The 19,720-nt window shown below is 39.4% G+C and overlaps 1 protein-coding gene across 4 annotated transcripts in view; it reads left to right on the top strand.

Annotated features, from left to right (window-relative positions):
- Positions 1 to 19,720, top strand: part of CYFIP1 (cytoplasmic FMR1 interacting protein 1) — a 73,925-nt gene that overhangs the window by 9,043 nt on the left and 45,162 nt on the right. For all 4 annotated transcript variants that reach the window (XM_071746601.1, XM_071746591.1, XM_071746584.1 and 1 more), the window contains exons 2-12: positions 9,619 to 9,742; positions 9,932 to 10,021; positions 11,192 to 11,269; positions 12,151 to 12,252; positions 13,499 to 13,680; positions 15,097 to 15,193; positions 15,321 to 15,449; positions 16,706 to 16,810; positions 16,987 to 17,078; positions 18,280 to 18,397; positions 19,091 to 19,213. In XM_071746601.1, the coding sequence (XP_071602702.1) occupies positions 9,626 to 9,742; positions 9,932 to 10,021; positions 11,192 to 11,269; positions 12,151 to 12,252; positions 13,499 to 13,680; positions 15,097 to 15,193; positions 15,321 to 15,449; positions 16,706 to 16,810; positions 16,987 to 17,078; positions 18,280 to 18,397; positions 19,091 to 19,213 (1,233 nt within the window). In that variant the 5' untranslated portion in view covers positions 9,619 to 9,625. The remainder of the gene's footprint in view (positions 1 to 9,618; positions 9,743 to 9,931; positions 10,022 to 11,191; positions 11,270 to 12,150; positions 12,253 to 13,498; positions 13,681 to 15,096; positions 15,194 to 15,320; positions 15,450 to 16,705; positions 16,811 to 16,986; positions 17,079 to 18,279; positions 18,398 to 19,090; positions 19,214 to 19,720) is intronic.

Below are 19,720 nucleotides of genomic sequence, written 5' to 3'. Positions count from 1 at the left end.
GTATGGCTTGTGTAAAGAGATGGGAATTGCTTGCTGTGATAGTCTCTGCAGGGGACAGGAGCTGGGCTGGTGGCACTGCAGGCTACTTTAATTGAGTAGAATGCATGAAAAACTCACACATCACTGAACACAAAGTGCTTTTAGTTTGGGAAGTTGAGCTTTTCTGAAAAAAAAAAAAAAAAAAAAAAAAAAAGACTTTCTGTGCATCAGCCTTATTATTTCCTCCAAATCTGTCTCTGCCCTCACAAGGTTATTTCCACCCCTGTGCCTCTCCAGCAGCAGGGCAGAGCAGTTGATGTGAGCCACACCAGCCTGTAGGAGCCTAATAATAAGTTATTTGTTTCCATCATGTGGCCATTCTTCTGGGACTTGCCGTGGTGCTGAGATGGGATAATTCAGTGCCAGAATTTTTGTTTTCCCTTTTGCACCTATTGAGCCTATTTATTCCAATCACAGATGTATTTTTGAAAGCCTAACAGTTTGTCAAATCTGCTGCACAAAGGACTGTCAGCTGCTGTTTGCTCTCTCCTGTCTTTTGCTTTAATCAAGCAGGCCAGTAAGTGATGTGAAAAGCATTTTTCTTTGCTCCTTCAGCTTATGCAAATCTGTTGCTTAGGAACGAAAAGGAGCTCCAGTCCCAAAAGGAACATCTTATGCTGATCCCCTTGGCAAAAAGGCAGATTGTGCCATCCAGAGCATGGAAAAAGAGTGTTCAAAGGGAGGAGATCCAGAGCCTTGCTGTTTTCTGAAACACTTTTGTTATCGATCTGTTAAAATATTTTCTACCCAGTCTGAATTGATAGGTGTGCAGTTGAACAGCTGGGGCTCTTGAAATCTAATTAAAATAGAACTAAAAGGGAGTTTTTGAGAAGAGATCTTGGAGGTCTGAAAGGGAAGTGAGTATTTTAGTAATGGCTGTGCTAGTTTTGGAAGAGAAGCCCTTTTGATAGCCCTTGCTTTCACAAGAGTCTTTTATGATCAGAGTCTTACTGTTTAACTTGAGTAGGAACATTACTACAAGAAATGGCCTCCAGGAAAGCTGGTGAGGGACTTCTTAGGATGTCAGGTAGTCATAGGATTAGGGGGAATGGATTCAAACTAGAGGAGGGTAGATTTAGATTGGTTTTTAGGAAGAAGTTCTTCACCATGAGGGCGAAGACACTGGAACAGGTTGCCCAGAGAGGTGGTGGGAGCCCCATCCCTGGAGGTTTTTAAGGCCAGGATGGACAGGGCTTTGAGCAACCTGATCCTAGTGGGAGGTGTCCCTGCTCATGGCAGGGGGGTTGGAACTGGATGACCTTAGAGGTCCCTTCCAACCCTGAAAATTCAATGATGACACGGAATATTGAATCAAATTTCCTTAATAGAAAAATGATGTAATTGATTTTCTACTAGACAGTAACACAGCAGAATAACACAAAGGAACAGAAGAAACCTGAAAATGTTGTGTTGCTACAGGGAAGGGTTAAAACTTCTGCTGTGCAGGCCAAGCCTATTCCTGTGGGAAACTTGTCATTGGTTCCCTTGGAGTTCACTGAGACTGGTCACTTATACAGTAGTTCTGCAGGCTATTCACTGATTTTAAAATTTGTGTCTATTTTAATTTCTCTTCTATGCATGGACTGTAGAATGCCTTTGCTCCTCTTTTTTGAAGGATATGCTTCTCTTCCCACTCTTTAGCTGTTGCACATAGGATTTTTCTGATTTTCATCATAGTATTCTGTCCTGTAGATTAAGCTTTGATTTATTCATTTATGCCTGCTTAAAAGGGCAAAACAACTCCTGCAGATACATAATTTATGGATTATATGGCAATTGTAATCTTCAGTATTCATGCCAGGCTTGAGATTTTGTTATAATTGAGGATTCAGAGATGCTTTTGCAGACAGAGGAAAGAAGAGAGGCAGAGTCAAGGGAAGTGTTGTTTAAAGTGCAGACAGACTTCCTCTTTGTCTTATTTTGAGCCTGGGAACATGTACAAGCACTTGGAGGTCAACTGCATCTATTTAAAAGCAATATGAAAAAATGTGTCCAGTGGACTGAAAAAAGTCAGGGGCCATCCCTTCCCAACACTTGTTTTCAGTGTTGAAAACACTGTGTTGAAATTAAACAGTACTCTAATCTGTGAAGTCATAAAATATCCTAAATTTTCTGTAATCCAGCAGTTTTTTGTTAGTCGTTTAAACTCCACCTAAATTATCTCACTCTTTGGCATGATCATTCTCTGATCTTTTTGGTTAATAATTTTTTTCCACTTAACAGTTTTCAGGATTTGAGATCTTTTGGGGTTACGTGGAGCGTGGTCTTACCAAAACCAATTCCCTCACTGTCTCCAGGCATCCCTGCTTTCTTGGGCTGTATTCCCAAGCTAACATTTGCACGTGTTTTATTGGTGTTGGATGTGTGCTGGTTTCCAGAGCTGACATTGTAGTGGGTGCAGCTGCAGCCATCTCTCTGCAGCAGGAGCTGCTTGTGCCATTGCAATGCAGTGTTGCTGTACATCCTGCTGTAACTTCTCTTGCAGTTGGTAAAGAGAGAAAAGCTGTGCTGGGGTGGGTCAGGCTTTGCTCATCCCAGCTCTGAGCCTGGGGTGAGGCCCCTGGCTGCAGCCCAGATACTGCTGATCCAGCCTTTTGTCACCCAGGGCCCCAAACTTCCCTCTCCAGCAGTGGGAACTCACCATGCAGTTATATTTTTCCTGAACTGTTTCAGGCTGTTTGAAGTGTAACTGCATTTTGGATGGATTCATGCTTCTTTTAAACTTCATGTTTTCTTGGCACTCGTGGTTAAATGGCTGAAAATACAAGCTTTGGAGAATTTCTTAATTTTGTGGGTGGGTTGTTTTTTGGTTTTTTTTTTTTTTTGAGATGTGTATTGAACATACTGGTTTCCAAGAGTGGTGTAGTAAACGTTGTGGTCTGACTTGTATGGTTTGGAAAAATGAAGAGTTTATGCTAATTTCAGTGCTCAACTTTCTGTTATGCACCTATAGTCTAAATTATGACCGTTTCAAGCATTGTTCCACTTGCAATGTCTGTATGAAGTTGGTTTCTTGCCTTTCCCTCCATATCCTGTTGCTTTTCCTCAATTACAGAGGAAGATTATCCAGTGCAGTTAATTTTCTGACTATTCTCACCCTGAGATTCAGCATGTCACAACTCTTCTGGCCTGCCTGGCCAAGCTCAGCTGGAAGTGGTGGTGTGTGCTTTTGGGGCTGGGAGGGAAAAAGGGGGGTCTGCCAAAAGAGAAAGCAGTGGTAGGTGGCTGCTCTGAAAATGGCCCCTCGGAGAGGTTGGTTCTGCTGTTGCTGCTATGGGGACAGCTTGGGCACCTTGGCTGTTCAATCAGGAGGAAATGGGATGTGCCTTGTTTTTCAGTACTCATTTTCAGGGTCCATCCAAAAAGTAGGATGAACGAGTGGAGGAAAGTGATTTTATCCATTACTTTTTCATATATCACTCTTAGCTTGCTGTAGCCCTTCATGCCAGAGCAGCTTGAGGAACCTGACTGAACCCATAAGAGCAAAGACACTTGTTTTACTCTTAGACCATTGGAAGCATTCTGGTAGTTAAGATGAAAAAAACCCTGCAGAGCCTTTATTATATCATGCGTGCTTTTTTTTTTTTAAAAAAAAAAGATATATTTTTTCTTTTTTTATTGTAGTTCAGTGATAAAAGGAACTCACTGTTCAAGAGCAGCTGAGCTGTTGGTTAAACGGGAGAAGCCTTTGCTCACCTTATCAGCTCCTGTGCCCTGGGCAGTGAGGTTGGCTGCTGCACCTCCACGTGTAACATCAGTGCTGGGGAGGGTTCCTTCTCCACAGTGTTTCCTGCTCACTCCTCACATCTTTCCCATGCTCTGCTGTCACCTAAGCCCTTTCTTCATTTTTCTCATTTTCCATGGAAGTTTACCTTCCAGGGCACAGGATGGTAGCAATAGATTTAGTTGTGTCTGTCACCTGATCTTTCCAGTATGGCAAAAGATGTGCTGTAAGAAGCTGACAAAAAGACCCACCTGGAGAATATCAAGGTGTCCAGATTGCTACTTGTTGCAGTCCCTCATGTTTCAAAAGGGAAAGCTGCAAGGTTACCCCTCTGTAACCCCTCTGGCTGTGTGAGGATAAATCCTTAAAAATTTAAAGGTGAAGGTGTTCAGGTGCTTCCAGGATGTCAAAGCTTTGGGTGAGCACTGCAAAGGAAAAAAATGCCTGTCAGCTATGGAGTTTAGGTTTTAATCATTATTGTTTATTTGAGAGAAATTTAAAATTGTCTTTTCTTTTTTGAAAGATAGAGCAATGATTACCAAAAAGTGAATGCATTTGTGTGAGGTGTGATAGTCTAAATAAATCAATGTCTTCTGAAGAAAAGTGCTGTTGAAATGGCTACTTGACAGACTCAAGTCCTGGGTATAATTCCAGTTTGCAAATCATTTAAATCATATGTATTTATTCCTCTCCAAGAAGTTACATCCCATGCTTCCCCTATATATTTTCAGGGTACTTAGTACATACCTTTTAATTTTTTTAATAAATGTTTGGTGACAACACACCATCCTCATCATCTCCTGATCTTGTCTAATGCAGTCATAGAATTTAAGCAGAGATTTTCTTTTTTTTAGTTATAGGCTTTATTTTTTCATCTGTAAGTAGGTATTATTGAACCCAGTTATTTGAGGTTGAACTTTTTGTGTTGGGAATTCATATAATTCTAAAGCTCAGCTGGATTAAGGCCATTAGAGGTAGTTTGTGGGGAAGCCTTGGCTAAATGATTGTGGCAGTGGATAAGAGGAACTGAGAGGTAATTTCTGCATTTTTAACATGGTCTCAAGAAGCTGAGAGTTAAGTTCATTTGCCTTACTCCTATTAATTTTTTTTCTCAAACCTTGGTTGCCAGCTACAAGTTACATCTGTTGCATTGTATGTGTTGTTGCTGAGTACATTTAAAAACTGCCTCCTATCATCACACAATTTTCGTGCTGTAGCTGTTTACAGACTGAGTGCTTGAATTGTCTTTTTGATCTTCTCTTTGATAAATAACCTGACCTACTTAACTCTGTCACTGGGAGAAGACTTAAAAACTTGAATGTTTTGGGGTTTGTTTTTGTAACTACTGAACTCCATAAAATTTGGGCCAATTTTCTTAACTTTGATCTTGAGAGCTGAATAGCATTATGGCAGTCTTCTCTCTCAAAATTCAAAAGTTAATGCTCTTTTCTCTACTCCCTGCTTTCTCAGTGCTCACCTTTTTTTTTTTTTTTTTTTTTTAATTTTATTATTATTATTATTATTATTATTATTATTATTATTATTATTATTATTATTATTATTATTATTATTATTATTATTATTATTATTATTATTATTATTATTTCTTTTGGTCATTTGTCTATTTTTTTTCCCCAAAAGATTCTTCCCCATAATTTGCTCCTGTTACTTTTTTTATTCAAATAGTCTGAGCCCTTAGGAGGCCTCAAAGAGAGAGACTGTGAAAGATACATGCTGGGAATTTTCTAATGTGGTTGGAATTCAGAATAAGGAACTTTTGCAAATACTTCAGCTTTACCCTGTAGAGATGGATATGTGAAAATTAGACTTCTCTATTAGGAATGACACTCATCTCCTCTATATAACAGAGTAATGTGAGCAGGGCACTGTGTACCGTGCAGTTGTGTTGCTGTGAACAACATTCCAGAATTATGACACTTAATAGATGGCAAATCTTTTGTCTGAATGTGTTTCAATAATAAACCAGCTCTGAAGTTCAATCAGAATGTAAACAACACTAGAGGGACTTCAGGATCCGGTGCTTTTTAATTTTTATTTTAATTTATTTTTATTTTATATTTTAATTTTGTTTTATTTATTTTTTATTTTTATTTTTTTCCTTCTGAACAAAATGTGAGGGAGGTGGCTCAGTGACCTTCTTTGCATCACAAGCTTTTCAGAGCAGGTGAGGCTCAGCCAATGGTCATCTCCTTCAGTACTGAAGAGGAAGTCCTAGTCAGTGGCCTTGTACTAATGTATCCAAAGTTTCCCTAAAACCCCAGTGACTGATACCTTTGATCCTTGAACATGGACTTGTTGGCACTGTAAAGCTCAAGCTTGTCTGTGCAAGAGACAGGGATTTTTTATTTTTTTTTTTTATTTTTTTTTAAATCCAGAAAAAGAAGCTGAGAATTGGCACAGATGCTTCTGTCTCCTGCTTAGAAAGCTGGATGTGCTTATCAGACACCAAAATTTAGCAAACAAGCATATTGGCATCTGTGATTCTCTCTCCTGGAGGGACGATGTCAGATAATGAAAGTTTTTTAATTAAATTGTGTAGGTCTGGGAAAATGTGTTCTTGGAATGCATTTTGACCTTAACACTGTAATGATAGGTCATGATACAGAGATAACAAAAAGAAAAAGGATTGTATCAGAAGTAATTCTTCTACATGAGAAAATACTTCCTGGAAAATCTCAGTTAGATACAAAGCTGAAAATGCAGCATTGTAGGAATTGAGTATGAAAGTAATTTTCACAGCTTGGGTAAATTTACTAGTATAACTAAATTTATCAGTATGACTACAGTGTTTTAATCTGTTCTCATTTAGGTAAACTCCTAATCAGACTGCATCTTCTGAATGTTCCAGTAGGTTTTGAAGCTTCTTGTGATGGGAAAAAAGGGAGGCTGTTACAATATTAGCTCTCCTGCCCAGTAATTGAACCTGTAACAACTCATAGTGAATTATTCTTAAGGAGGCAAAATTATAAAATTTTTGTTGCTGTGTAATTCTAGTGTTCTTAAATTAATTTTCCTGAGACTCATTGGGAAAAAATAATGGTCTTGCCAGCCCTCCATTGTTGTACATTAGAAACAGCCTTTGTCATTTGGAGCTGGTTTTATTGAAAACAGCAGCAAATAAAGAAGGGGAAAAAACCTCCAAACTTCAAGAAAATCTTTTCTATCCTGATCCCAGGGCTTCTGCATCAGGCAAGGGGTTGGCCTGGGCCATACAGAGGTGTTAGCTGGCTGTGGGATGGTGTCTCCTGGCTGACACTGCGTGAGTGTGGCCAAGCCCTGGCTGTCCCCCTGCCACCCCCATTGTCAAACCTTTCCCTGCTCCTTCTTGGGGAGCAGAGGGAAGCACAAGTCCTGCCCTCCCAATGTTTGCAAAGGTGCTATGAGCTGGTCAGGAAGGAGCCACTGCCTCTTTCCCATCTTGCTGGGTACCACAGCCAAATGCTGAACCAAGTGGGTCGGGCTCGGCCAGCGAAACACCGGGCACGTGGATACCTCTGGCAAAATTACAGAGTGGAGCTCTCAGCGAGTGACCTTAAAACAAGAAGGCTTTTGTAACTGTCCGTGTCCAATTGCTCATGTTTTCCCTTTTAGAAAAAGACTGATCTGTCTTTGGGAAATCAAGCCGAAGGGCTTGGAAAAATGGAGCTTCCCCGATTTCTTTCAGAACCCAGAAGGTAGCAGGAAGCTTTTGTTTCTTCACTTGCACCTCTGGCTTGGTACGGGGGATTTTCCAGTCTTCTGCTATTAGATAGATAGCAGGGATAGTGTGGTGGGGCTTTGGGTTTTGCTTATGCTTTAGTTTCTATTTTAAAATTATTTTTCAAGTATTAAAAAAATACACAAACAGTTCAGCATCTGATAGTCTGACCACAGAAAGCTTGTAAATATTGAGGACAAAAGTGTGAAGGTGTGCTTTCTGAAATAAGCATGTAATGGCTGGACCCCATTTTAGGAGGAAGATGGATTTGGGGAGAGGGAATTGATGCTTCCCTTGCACTCAATCACAACTCTCCTTTACATGGATACTGGCAACAATTTTTGGTGTGGAAAAGGCAGCTGGTTTTTGCTATGATTTGCAGAGCAGTTTTTTGTAGCATGTCCCTGTTGTGCTGCTTGGGGTCAGCCCATTATGGTGGTTCACCTGTCCTGTGGGGCAGAAGGCCATGGGCCCAGCAGTCCCACTGCTGGCACATCCTGAAGCAGCTGCACAGCCAGGTGTTTCTGCTTGGATACAGAGGCTGAGAGGAGGAATCAAATTGAAAGGAGTCTCTCACTTAAACCAACCTGTGTAAAGTGTTGTGTTACTGTTTTCTTTTCTAGCTAAACCTTGAGCTGCAGATGCTCAGACCAAAAATTAAAATACTTTTTATTTAAAGTGCTCTTAACTCCTTTGCAATTTTGTTCTGTTTCCTCTAGGGTAAAACTTTTGAGGGTCTGATGTCCTCACAGGACTTTTGCCTAGACACGTTTTTTTTTTTTTTTTTTTTTTTTTGTCATTTGTTTATTTACTGGAGGGAGGATGCCATGGTTTTTGCCAGTCTCTAAGTTGAGAATAACTGTGGTTGTTGTGAAGAAGCTTGAGTTGGGTGTAGGCAGGTGCTGGGCAAGCATCCCGGTGCAGGTCTGTCAGCCAGCACTCCATTCTCTTCAGTTCTTCCTTGTTTTTCATCAGGGGTCACAAATTGCACTAGATGGGTGTTTGTTCCTTTATTTATTTTAACAAAACCTGATATATTCAGTCTTGAAGAAAAGTTTGGGCTGGGACTTGAAGAAGAAAAAGTGCTCTGGACCTTTCTGATGGTGACTGCTCTAAGTTGTGAGTGAGCTTTCTCCAGATGTGGTGCATTAGCTTTGCAGCAGTGAGTTGGGATGCAGGGTTGGTCTCTGAAGGCAGATAAGTAATCACTTCTGACTGCTTTTTTCCCTTTGGCTTTTGCTTGTTTGGGTTTTTTTTGTTGTTTCTTGTTGGCTAAGTCCTGGGTGGCACGTGCCAGGCAGGACCCTGATTCTCTGGGGTGTGGGCACTCCGTGTTCCTGGCCTGGATAGAGCTGGGCACAGTGCTCAGCTGCTCCTTTCACTGTATGTGCATGGTTTTGCTCTGATAAAGTGGGGGGAAATTACTTGCAAATCCCCATGGAAAAAAGTTAGCTCGGTTAGAGGTCTTAGGGAATTAGGGGAATTTTTTACTCCACTGCAAAGGATGAGAAGATCATTACACAAAAGTATATGACTGAGTTGTTCCACCCCACGCTTTTACCTAAAATTTTGTCTCATTGCTGTTCTTGATTCAAAACCCCATGCAGTGCCATCAGTTTTAGGTGTAAGGAGATTTCTGTGATCCTGAGGGGCTTATGGGCCTATCACTAACTGCTTAAAGTGGATCTGGATATCCTGGGACATGAGACACTGGAGACTGCCGGCACCTTCTGGCAGATGGGTCTTCTGAAGATGGTCTGGTAGTAGTATCTGTGCATTAGGGTTTGAAGACACATCTGCTCAAAACTGAGCATTAAAGGTCATCCTTTATTTTTGGTGTATTTCTGGGGTGCAGCAGTGAGGGAAGAGAAATATTTCTCAAGTAAGGAGGAGAATGTTAGTCCTATAAGTATTTTTTCTTGTATACTTGTATACTTAAACTTGTATACTAAAACCAGATGAGTTTCAGTTTGATTCTTTTCCTTCCACTGTGGTTGAAGGGAAACTGCAGATTTCCTACAACAGAAGTAGTTCTTGCTCTTCACTTGACTCATTTATTTTCTGTGTATACAGTAACACATTAGAAATAATAGGTATGTGTGTATACATTAACTATATGTATGTATATTTTAACCAGGTGCAAAATGACTGCTCAAGTAACACTGGAGGATGCCTTGTCCAATGTGGATCTCTTGGAAGAATTACCATTGCCAGATCAGCAACCATGTATTGAACCCCCACCATCATCTCTGCTTTACCAGGTATGTTGTCATTGTAGGAAGAAGAATTTTGCCATTTCCTGTTGCGATTCAGAAAAAGAGGACTGTGCTTTTCAAAAAAACAAACCAAACCAACCAAAAGCAAAGTGTGCTTACATTTGCAAATCGGTAGTATATAAAAAAATTCTTTTCCTTAACAAAAATTTAATTCATATTTTCTTTTCTCTGCAGCCAAACTTTAACACTAATTTTGAAGACAGAAATGCATTTGTCACTGGCATTGCGAGATACATTGAGCAAGCTACAGTCCATTCTAGCATGGTAAGGAGATGTTCAGGTATATACTTTCAGAAATGTCTTTTGTCTTGATCAACCAATGTTGCTCAGAAGTTTCCTGCTTTCGTTGTTCATTTTTCAGTATTCTGAGGTTAGCTGTATTGACAGCTAGCTGCTGTAACTTGAGTGAAATATTACTTTCCACCCTCCCAGATTTCAAATATTTCTGTCAGTTTGGTGGTGCTGGAGGGGTTTTTTTGGCTTCCTCACTGAGGAGTTGGTCATTTATTGGCATGCTTTTGTGTAAGGTAAAGGCTTTAAAATTTCCACAATAGAAGATAAGGTTTCATGGTAATAACTCCATCTCTGCTGATGGTGTAGCTGTTCTGGGACACGGAAGAACTTTGCTGGCTGCAAATGTTGGTCTGTACTGAACTTGCCATTTCATGGCACTCTTAGAAAATGAGGAATAATATGTCTTGTATTTCTAGAGGAGAGTTAAAAAATGCTGGAATGGGCAGATTAGGCACCTGATTACATGCTACAGAAAATTATGTAAATTTGCACCAATCTACTTTTAAATTATCTGCCAACTCCTTAACCTCTTTTCATCCTTTGGAAATTCTTGGGCCTCTCCTTTGACATGTGAAGAAGGGTATTATTCTGGCAGTCCTGACTCTTTCGTCCTTGACAATTCCACCTGCAATCCCCAAGTTTCAATGGAAAAGCAAACACCACCCTCCCTTCTCACATTGGCATTTTTATTTATAGTTATAGATCACAGTATCTTTAGTTTTGGGAGGATAAAATACACACAAAAATAAATCTGATCAGGTGAGATAATAATTACATAAGCATAATTACTGCAGTTTTTTACTAGTGATCTGATAAATATTTGTTGGCTTGAGTAGTATGAAGATGATAGTGTGAATTCTCTCAGAATTAAGTTGGATGCTAAAACAGATGACTGAGAATAAACGGATCTTTTTTTTGCGGTTGGATTATAGCCAAGCTGAACCTTTAAATTATATTAATACTGTATTGCATACATACAGTATGATGTATCATTCAGCTTGCAGTATATGTGTGTTTGTACCTTTACAGTCTGATAAGACAAACAGGTTTGTTTGGGCAAGGATTTGAAATGATGGAAGGCAAATGGATTTAACCCTTTTGTATTACAATACCTAATTATACCGAGTGTCTTTTGTACAGAATGAAATGCTAGAAGAAGGGCAGGAATATGCGGTCATGTTATACACATGGAGAAGCTGCTCAAGAGCCATTCCTCAGGTAAAGAATGCAAATTACACTGTCATGCAACATATTAACTTCTTTCTTGTGTTGGTGTGGAGTTCCAAGATAGAGCTTTGTCAATGAGCTTGGAAATGTGATCTACTTTGACTACTGAGTTACACAGAAGAATGTTGGGTGATTCTATATGGCATCTGCAGCAATACTTTATGGGTTTTGTGTCAGTCTTACTGATTGGTTCAAGAGTAGTGTACAGGTAATATACTCTGGAAGGAAAACCTTTGATTGCCAGATCTGTTTAAGGCAAAATTTTTGTTCCAGAGAACTCACCCTTCCCACTCCCCAACTTAATACTTAAATTCAGAACAGATTAAAGAAGTAGCAAAGCATGCAACAATTAACAGTCAGGTTAAACGTTTAAGTTTCTAGACAGACTAGGTAGTGATTTTCTAAGTGTCAGAGCTACATAATATTTTTGTGATCCATATGCAAAAATAAAACACTGCTAATAGGTGACAAGTCCTAGGAATTGTTGCATAGGTGTGGGGTGGGAAGAATGTTAAGATACGTCAGAAAACTGAACAAAATTATAGCTGTGACTTGACACCTACCTGCTTCATAAGGATTTTATAATGCAGTTATTTTTGTACTGAAATGCCAGGGGTGTAATTTAAATATTCAGAATTAAAGTCAGGGAATCTCTTTTAATTTCTGTCCCTATTTTAGCGCATGATTTTAGGTAAGTGGCTTAGTGCGTGGAGAATATTTTCCTAACCATACAGAGGTGTATTATTTGTTGTGAGGTAACAGAAAAATCTTAGAATTTTAATTAATTTATTTATTATCACACAGTTAAGGTTAGTTTCTGAGGCTTTATCAGGGAAAGTACCAAGTGTAATGATCTCTTTAATTATCTTCAGGTCAAGTGCAACGAACAGCCTAACAGAGTAGAAATTTATGAGAAAACTGTGGAAGTTCTGGAGCCAGAAGTTACAAAACTGATGAATTTTATGTATTTTCAGGTAAAAGGAATGGGGAAAAAAAAATGGTCACTGGGCGTGTATTTTTATGTTGCTATTTTGTATGCTTGATGCTGTGTGCTCACATACCTAGTCATTATACTTGGAAGAAAACAACCCCATATTGTCTCACAGAAGGGCAGAATTTCTAATGCCTATACTAATGCCTATATTAATGACTTTGGGAGATCTCCATGAAGACTTTCATCTTAAAATCAAAGGTAATCTCATATGGTCCCTTACACAGCACATGGGGACAGAGGTCTGGCATTTTAGGAAGAAAAATAAATATAATACTTGTCACATGTATACATAAAAGCATTTCAACACAGAAAACATTTGTTGGAGGATGAGGGAGCCACAAGCCTGGACACCAGAGCAGCAGGTGCAGCCTTGCTGTGGAAATTCCTGCTTAAATTCCTGCTTAATTCCTGGGCAAGCTTAACTCAGTTGTTGTGACCTGCCAGGAGCCCAAGCTCCAGAGGCTCCTGAGAATAGCAGCCTTTATTGCCTTCTCCTCCCCTCCTGGCAGCTTGCCCTTTGGTTCAATGGACTGAGGATGTTTCCAGGCATTATTTGTAGGGAACTGAAGCAGCTAGAGCCTGTGAACCCCAGAACACACAGGAAGAGGAGACTGAATGAAATGTAGTATCACCTCTTGTCTTCCCCAGCTAGCAGATCTTACTGACAAAAACCTATCTCTTTTAATTCAAGGAGATTAGTGCCCTAACATCAGAAAGGATTCCTTTCTATATTCAAAGTTGCTGTCCTTTTTGTTCTTATAATCTCCATCTCAAATGGCCCCGATGCAAGCTTGGAAAGGAGCCCTGAAATAGACACGTGTCAGGATGATTTTGAGAGTTGGCACGTACAGTTTCCTGTGTTGCTTTTTGTTTTTAAGGGAACCTAACCATTACCTGTCTTTTTAATGCATGTACACTTCCTCACTGAAGAGCACTAAATTACTTGTTTCAAAGGGATTGAAACCTTCTGTGACTTCAGTCTGCAAAGAACAACCTTGCTGTTTGTGCCGGGCAAGCTCTGTGCCAAAAAATCCCTGGTGACACTTGTAGCACACGCCAACTACACAGAGGTGGAGCTGAAAAGCCTGTGCTGATGCCTTGTTGGCCTTGCATGCTTTAAACATTTTTCTGCCTCAGTGGTGCTTTTCACTGGACCAGCTCCAGTTATGTGGTAGAACTTTTTCCCTTACTCCTTGTTTCCTCTCTATTTTTTTTCCCCTCATTAGAGAAATGCCATTGAACGGTTTTGTGGGGAGGTGAGGCGCTTGTGCCACGCCGAGAGGAGGAAGGACTTCGTTTCTGAAGCCTACCTGATCACACTGGGCAAATTCATCAACATGTTTGCCGTATTGGATGAGCTGAAGAACATGAAGTGCAGTGTGAAGAACGACCACTCAGCCTACAAGCGGTGAGTGGCAAGGAGCAGCGGGACCCGGGTTTCTGCTGCTGGGATACAGGGCTCCCACCAGATGGCACCACTTGCTCTTTTTCTGACAGCTTCCTCTTCTAAAGTGGCCCATCCTAGTGTGGGGCAGGGTACCTTGAAACTTAAGGATCCATTGATTGCAATTAGGCAGTTGAGTAAATTTATTTTCTTTATGCTGTTCTTCCTGCAGCAAAAGTTTTTTCTGACTTTTAATGACAAGGTGGCAAATACTTCGGTCTTGGCATATATTAAATGTAGTGAATATATTTTGCTGGTTAATGTTTTGTTTTTGTTTTTGTTTTTTTTTTAAGTTTAAGAGGAAACTTATCCTCTCTGTTCCCTTGTTCTGCTTTCATGCCATTCCATCCTATCCTATCCTATCCTATCCTATCCTATCCTATCCTATCCTATCCTATCCTATCCTATCCTATCCTATCCTATCCTATCCTATCCTATCCTATCCAAATCTTGACATCCACTTTTGGCATTTTTAGCTGAGAGTTGACATTTCAGCTTTGCAGTTCAAGGTTGTTGTGACTGCAGGTGTGGCAGTGAGGGGAGGAGGGTGGAATATCAGTGGCCAAGTTTTCTGCTTGAGTTGACAGATGGTATTGGTTATCTTTTGTCAAACACGGTGATGAAAGCAGCAGGGGAAGACTGTCTTTATGCCAGCTGTAGCATCTGTGGTCTGTCACGAAGAAAACCATTCAGGCAGTGATTAGACAATTTTATCTACATTGCTACCACTTACATGAGATTTAATTCCTGTTCTTACTAGTAGTTGCCTTTTGTAGCTGTTCTTATGCCCAGAGACTTCTTAAACTTGCTTGGTTTGCCTTTCTTTTTCTTTGGAGGTGTGCTTCTGGAGGACAAACTGTTTTCTGGAAGGCTCACTTTTCCTGGGTTGTTGTATGGCTTGGCTCAACAGAGCCATTGCTGGATAATACCCCGTGGTTTTTGGGTTGTGTTGGATTTGGTCTTTTAACAAAGCGGGGGATTTGCAGCTCATTTCAGATCAATTATGTCCATCTCTCCTACAGTGAACTTTCACCTTTTCAGCTACTTCCTAAAAAAACTTCCCTTCACCTTTTACAAAACTGGACCTTGATGCTTCATTTGTCAAGTCTGTAGCCTGTGTTTGGGTAACTCAGTTTTGTTAAGCTGTGCCAAAAAAGCACTGTCTGTGTCTGCTTGATCCAGGAGTTTGGAGGTGCACCCAAGCTGACAATCCTGTATGAGCAGTGAATGATGCCACTGTACTGCACCTAAAGGTCTGCTGACACCTTACAGTTCCCCTGGCAGACTTAGGGGACAATTGTGCTTCTATTGAGAGGGGACAGGTTTGCATACATGCAGTCCTGCTGAAGGGAAATGCTGTTTTTTCTTCTGTTTTCAAAGAGCTGCTCAGTTCCTGCGGAAAATGGCAGATCCTCAGTCCATTCAAGAATCTCAGAACCTCTCCATGTTCCTTGCCAACCACAACAAGATAACACAAGTAAGCTTTAGCTGTCTTTTTGCAAAACACAGTGCCTCAGAAAAGTCTTCCAGTTTGGTAGTAACTGTTGTTCCCCAGGGAGTATAAGTAGTTGACTAATAAACTTTTTTTTTCTTTTGTTTTCTAGTCTTTACAGCAGCAGTTGGAGGTGATTGCTGGCTATGAAGAGCTGCTTGCAGATATTGTGAATCTGTGTGTAGACTACTATGAAAACAAAATGTATCTAACGCCCAGTGAGAAACATATGCTTTTGAAAGTAGGTTGCTTCTTTTTTCATTACAAAATTAAAAAAAGATTCGTTGAGCAGGACACAGATGTTTAAATTCCTGTTTGTTTGAGATTTTGGTTTTTTGTTTTTTTTTTTTATAGAATCAAATCAACCATATAGCTCAAATTATTCCATTTCCCTCCCTCTATATTGTCTTTATTACGTAATAAATCTGTTTAGAAAGTTTCCAATCAATTTTTGTTTTTCATAAATTAAAGTTGGCCCAACTGAATGGTGGTGTTGTTAGGAAACCAGTTCCATGAAATTGTGTTTTTGTGAAGTATAATGCCAAGAGAAAGGAACTATTGTATTTTATTTCTAGGTATGCGACAAGTTTGTATAAAAGGCTTTTGGAAGTATCAAAGTGGTTTGGGTATATTACAGACTTCAGGGAAGATGCAGCTTAAAATAAGGGTTACTAAGTAGATAAGGTTAGTTAGCTGGAATATGTACATATAATAAGAGAGTGCTGGGCAATGTGAAGTGTGGTTGGTATTATCAGCTGCATGTCTTGCAGTGGAAAAAGGGGAGTAGAGAGTAAGAATTGAAAATTTGCCTCATGACAAATATTTTGAGCCTCTTCATTGTTTAACTTCTGAAGATCTTTGTTTATTAGAACCAAACTGAAACATCACAAAACAATATGTGAACTCTCAAACATGTGCATTCTGTCTGCAGGGGTGTGCAATGTGTCTTTCATATTTAGGCCTTTTGTTGGGTAAATGCATGCTGAGAAGTTGCTGGTGCTCAGCTCTTGCTATTGTAAATATGGAATTACAACTTTATGCTAATGAATAATTTGGGCAAAATGTTACTAGATTCTTTTGGGTCGCTTCTGAGCTAAATGTAGTTGAGAGATGTGCTGAAAACCATAAAAAGCAACGGCTTAGAGATGTTACATCTAAGCTTCTGTTACAAATGGTTGCATATTAAAAATTTTAATAAAATGGAAGTGCAAAAAAAGCAATCAAACCCCACCCAAACTCTAGTTTCAGTGAGACCTTTATATAAGCAAGTAGCATCTTTTAAGGTTAACTAATCAGGCTAGTGTTAATGTAAAAACTATAACTATACATATAATAGAAGTGTATGTATTTGCAAATATATTCTGTTTGAAGGAAGGTGGGTGTTTGAGGGCTCTGTTTTTAAATATTCGCTTTTTTAATGATATGAAGAATGGTGTTACTGTGGCAGGTTTTTAGCTCTAAGATACTTTTCCACAGAAGTTTTTCTTTCTTTTTCAGGTTATGGGCTTTGGATTGTACCTGATGGATGGAAGTGTCAGTAACATCTACAAGCTGGATGCAAAGAAAAGGATAAATTTAGCCAAGATAGACAAGTACTTTAAGGTTGGTTGAGAGAGGGTTTTTTTTAATATGTGATTTTAAAGGTAATTACCTTGGTGTTTTAAATGTAATTGAATAGAATAAGGATCATGTTGGACTTTCAAATGGGTAAACAGAGGTTTCCTTTCACTAAGATTTGTGTTTAATAATTTATCTAATCTGATTTATTCCCTGTACAGCAGTTGCAGGTTGTCCCACTGTTTGGTGACATGCAGATTGAACTTGCAAGATACATTAAGACCAGTGCCCATTATGAGGAAAATAAATCCAGGTAAGGGGGAGAGAGAAACACAGAAGGGAGGATTTGGGCTGGGGAAAATCAGACCCTTGGAGGGTGTTTTCATAATCACCCGCTGGTCTGTGGTAATTACTTAATTAGGATTTTTGCCTTGGTATACTTTTTGATGTGGGTATTTTACTGCTGATGTACTTCATGTAATAAATACAGCTGAATAAACAGGTTATTAAAAGACCTTTCAATGCTGCTGAGCCCATTCTGGCATCTGTGATGTTTTTTATCAGCTGAGTTGGGAGGAAATGAATGTTGCCTTACACTAATTTTCATTTTTTCCTTTAAATATGAAACTTTCTTTAAAAGAAATGAAGGATTTTACTAAGCAAGGTGAGCAGCAGTAGTGCATGGGTAAATAGGCATGTGTATATTGTATATGGAGCAGCAACTTAGCTTGTCTCCCAGCTCTTTTTTTTTTTTCTTTCTTTTTTTGCTAGGTGTGCAGCACAGCAAAGTGGCTGGAAAATGCCATGGTTCCATGGTTTATGGTTATTGCTTTGTTCTAGTAAACGTTTCCATACTCCTCCAAGACCTTCCCTCCATGCAGTTACATGAATTTAGATTGTAGTGCTTTGCATTTTAATTCCTGCAGAAAAAAACACATAACCTGCATGTAATTGCTGAGAGAAAATGAACAACATCGGGCCTAGTGAGCTACTAAAAACATGAGGCTACTTAACGTGACATTCTCAGTAGCATGTCTTTTGTGTCCCTCTTGATAACATGCTGGTAGTATTTAATAATGCCTTTTTTTTTTTTTTTTTTTTAATAGTAGGCAGCATACTGTAAGCTCTTCATAGTTAAACAAGAATAACAAAAACCTCTCTGCAGGTAGCTAGGTGTATCTTGCAGCCTGTATGTATACTTCTGCCCTGCCTTTCAGTACTTTTCAGTCCTGTCCTTAAGTGAATGCTCCTGGAGAGAGAGGCTTGATTATAGTTTTTTAAGACTGGCAAGAAGTGCTGTTTGAGCTCAGAAGGACAATCCATCACTAATGGGTTGTGCGGGGTCAGTGGTGTGTGAGGAGAGGAAAGGCCTCAAAAAGAGAAGAAGGAAGTTTCTAATTAAAAGTCATGCTTTCTTTTGCAGTATCAGTTGTACAGCAACTGTAAAGTTGCAGCTTAGGGAGTTGTACTGCCTAAACTGATTCTGGTGTTTTTTTCTCTTTTGTCTGGAACAGATGGACATGCACATCTTCCAGCAGCAGTCCCCAGTACAATATATGTGAACAGATGATCCAAATCAGAGAAGACCATATGCGTTTCATATCAGAACTGGCTCGTTACAGCAACAGTGAGGTAGGTGTGTGGGATTAGAGCTATTCATGCAAATTTCACCTCACTGATTAGAAGTTTTCATTAAATGGCTGAACAGCAGGTTAATCCTCAGGCTAGGTAAATTACAAAGCTTGATCACCTAAGAAAAGCTGCCTGCCGGGCTAGTACCCAATCTCCGCGTGATATTTACACTAATTAAATTAAAAATAATGATACATCATACAAACTGAGGTATTATTCTGCTTATATATATACATATACATATATATATACATATCTAGGCTAAATATCATAGAACTTTTATCTTGTCTCTTTTGGAATAAGCTGTCTATCCCTTACTCCAAAAGGGTATCACTAGCAGTTTAAATGAAACTAAAGAGGTTAGCTTAAAAAGAACAAGAAATGAAGAAATGGACACTTATACACACATGTATACATATATACAACTCATACCATACATTTATAACCAGTGTCTTGAATTCATCTGCAGCAACATTTGGTGATTAGGGATACCAGTGATTTCTATTACTTGACATAAATCTCTGAAGTTTAACTATGTAAAGTCCCTAGAAGAAAAAGCTGATATTAATGCAGATGTTGGTATATGATGTTGTTTAATGCTTAAAAGAAATCTGTGTAGAAATTTGGTTCTGGATGTGGGATACACCATGGTCTGATGTGGGGTTGTTTTTGTGCTGTTTAATAATGTTTTAGGTGGTGACTGGATCTGGTCGACAGGAAGCTCAAAAAACAGATGCTGAGTATCGGAAGCTCTTTGATCTCTCTCTCCAAGGCCTGCAGCTTCTCTCCCAGTGGAGTGCACATGTCATGGAAGTGGTATGTTACCCAGAAAACAAAATCAGATGAAAAAGAGGTGGCTTGGTGAGGTTGGACAGGCTTTCCTTTGATGGAATGAAAAGCGAGTTGTGTTTAATTCCCTTAATTCCCCTTCTTTCTTTACGCATTTTCTCCTCCTGCTCCACACCACATTCTCAGAGGAAGGCACATGAAGTTCTCTTGAGATTAGAGTCATTACTTAATTAGAGTAATCTTAATCTTAAAACATTAGGAGTAATGTTGCTGCTTGGAAGACTCAGTAGCTCATACAGTCTCATACAGTGCATTCAACTAACTATATATTTAATGGATAGGTAATCACCTGCGAGCCTTGACCAGATGTTTTTGCATTGCTCTTGATAGATTTTGTAGACCAAGAATGCATTCTTTTTCTCCAAAAGTTGTTTAAAACTACAATCTGCTAAAAATATATGTAATCGACCCACAGTGACATAGGAGGTGATAGAAAAGCTTCAATTTGCTATGTCTAGACATGATTGCTCAGTA

Source organism: Heliangelus exortis, chromosome 1, assembly GCF_036169615.1.
Source record: "Heliangelus exortis chromosome 1, bHelExo1.hap1, whole genome shotgun sequence".
Classification (NCBI taxonomy): domain Eukaryota; kingdom Metazoa; phylum Chordata; class Aves; order Apodiformes; family Trochilidae; genus Heliangelus; species Heliangelus exortis.
Note: the sequence above shows the minus strand (reverse complement) of the source record. Positions and strands in the feature narration are given on the sequence as shown.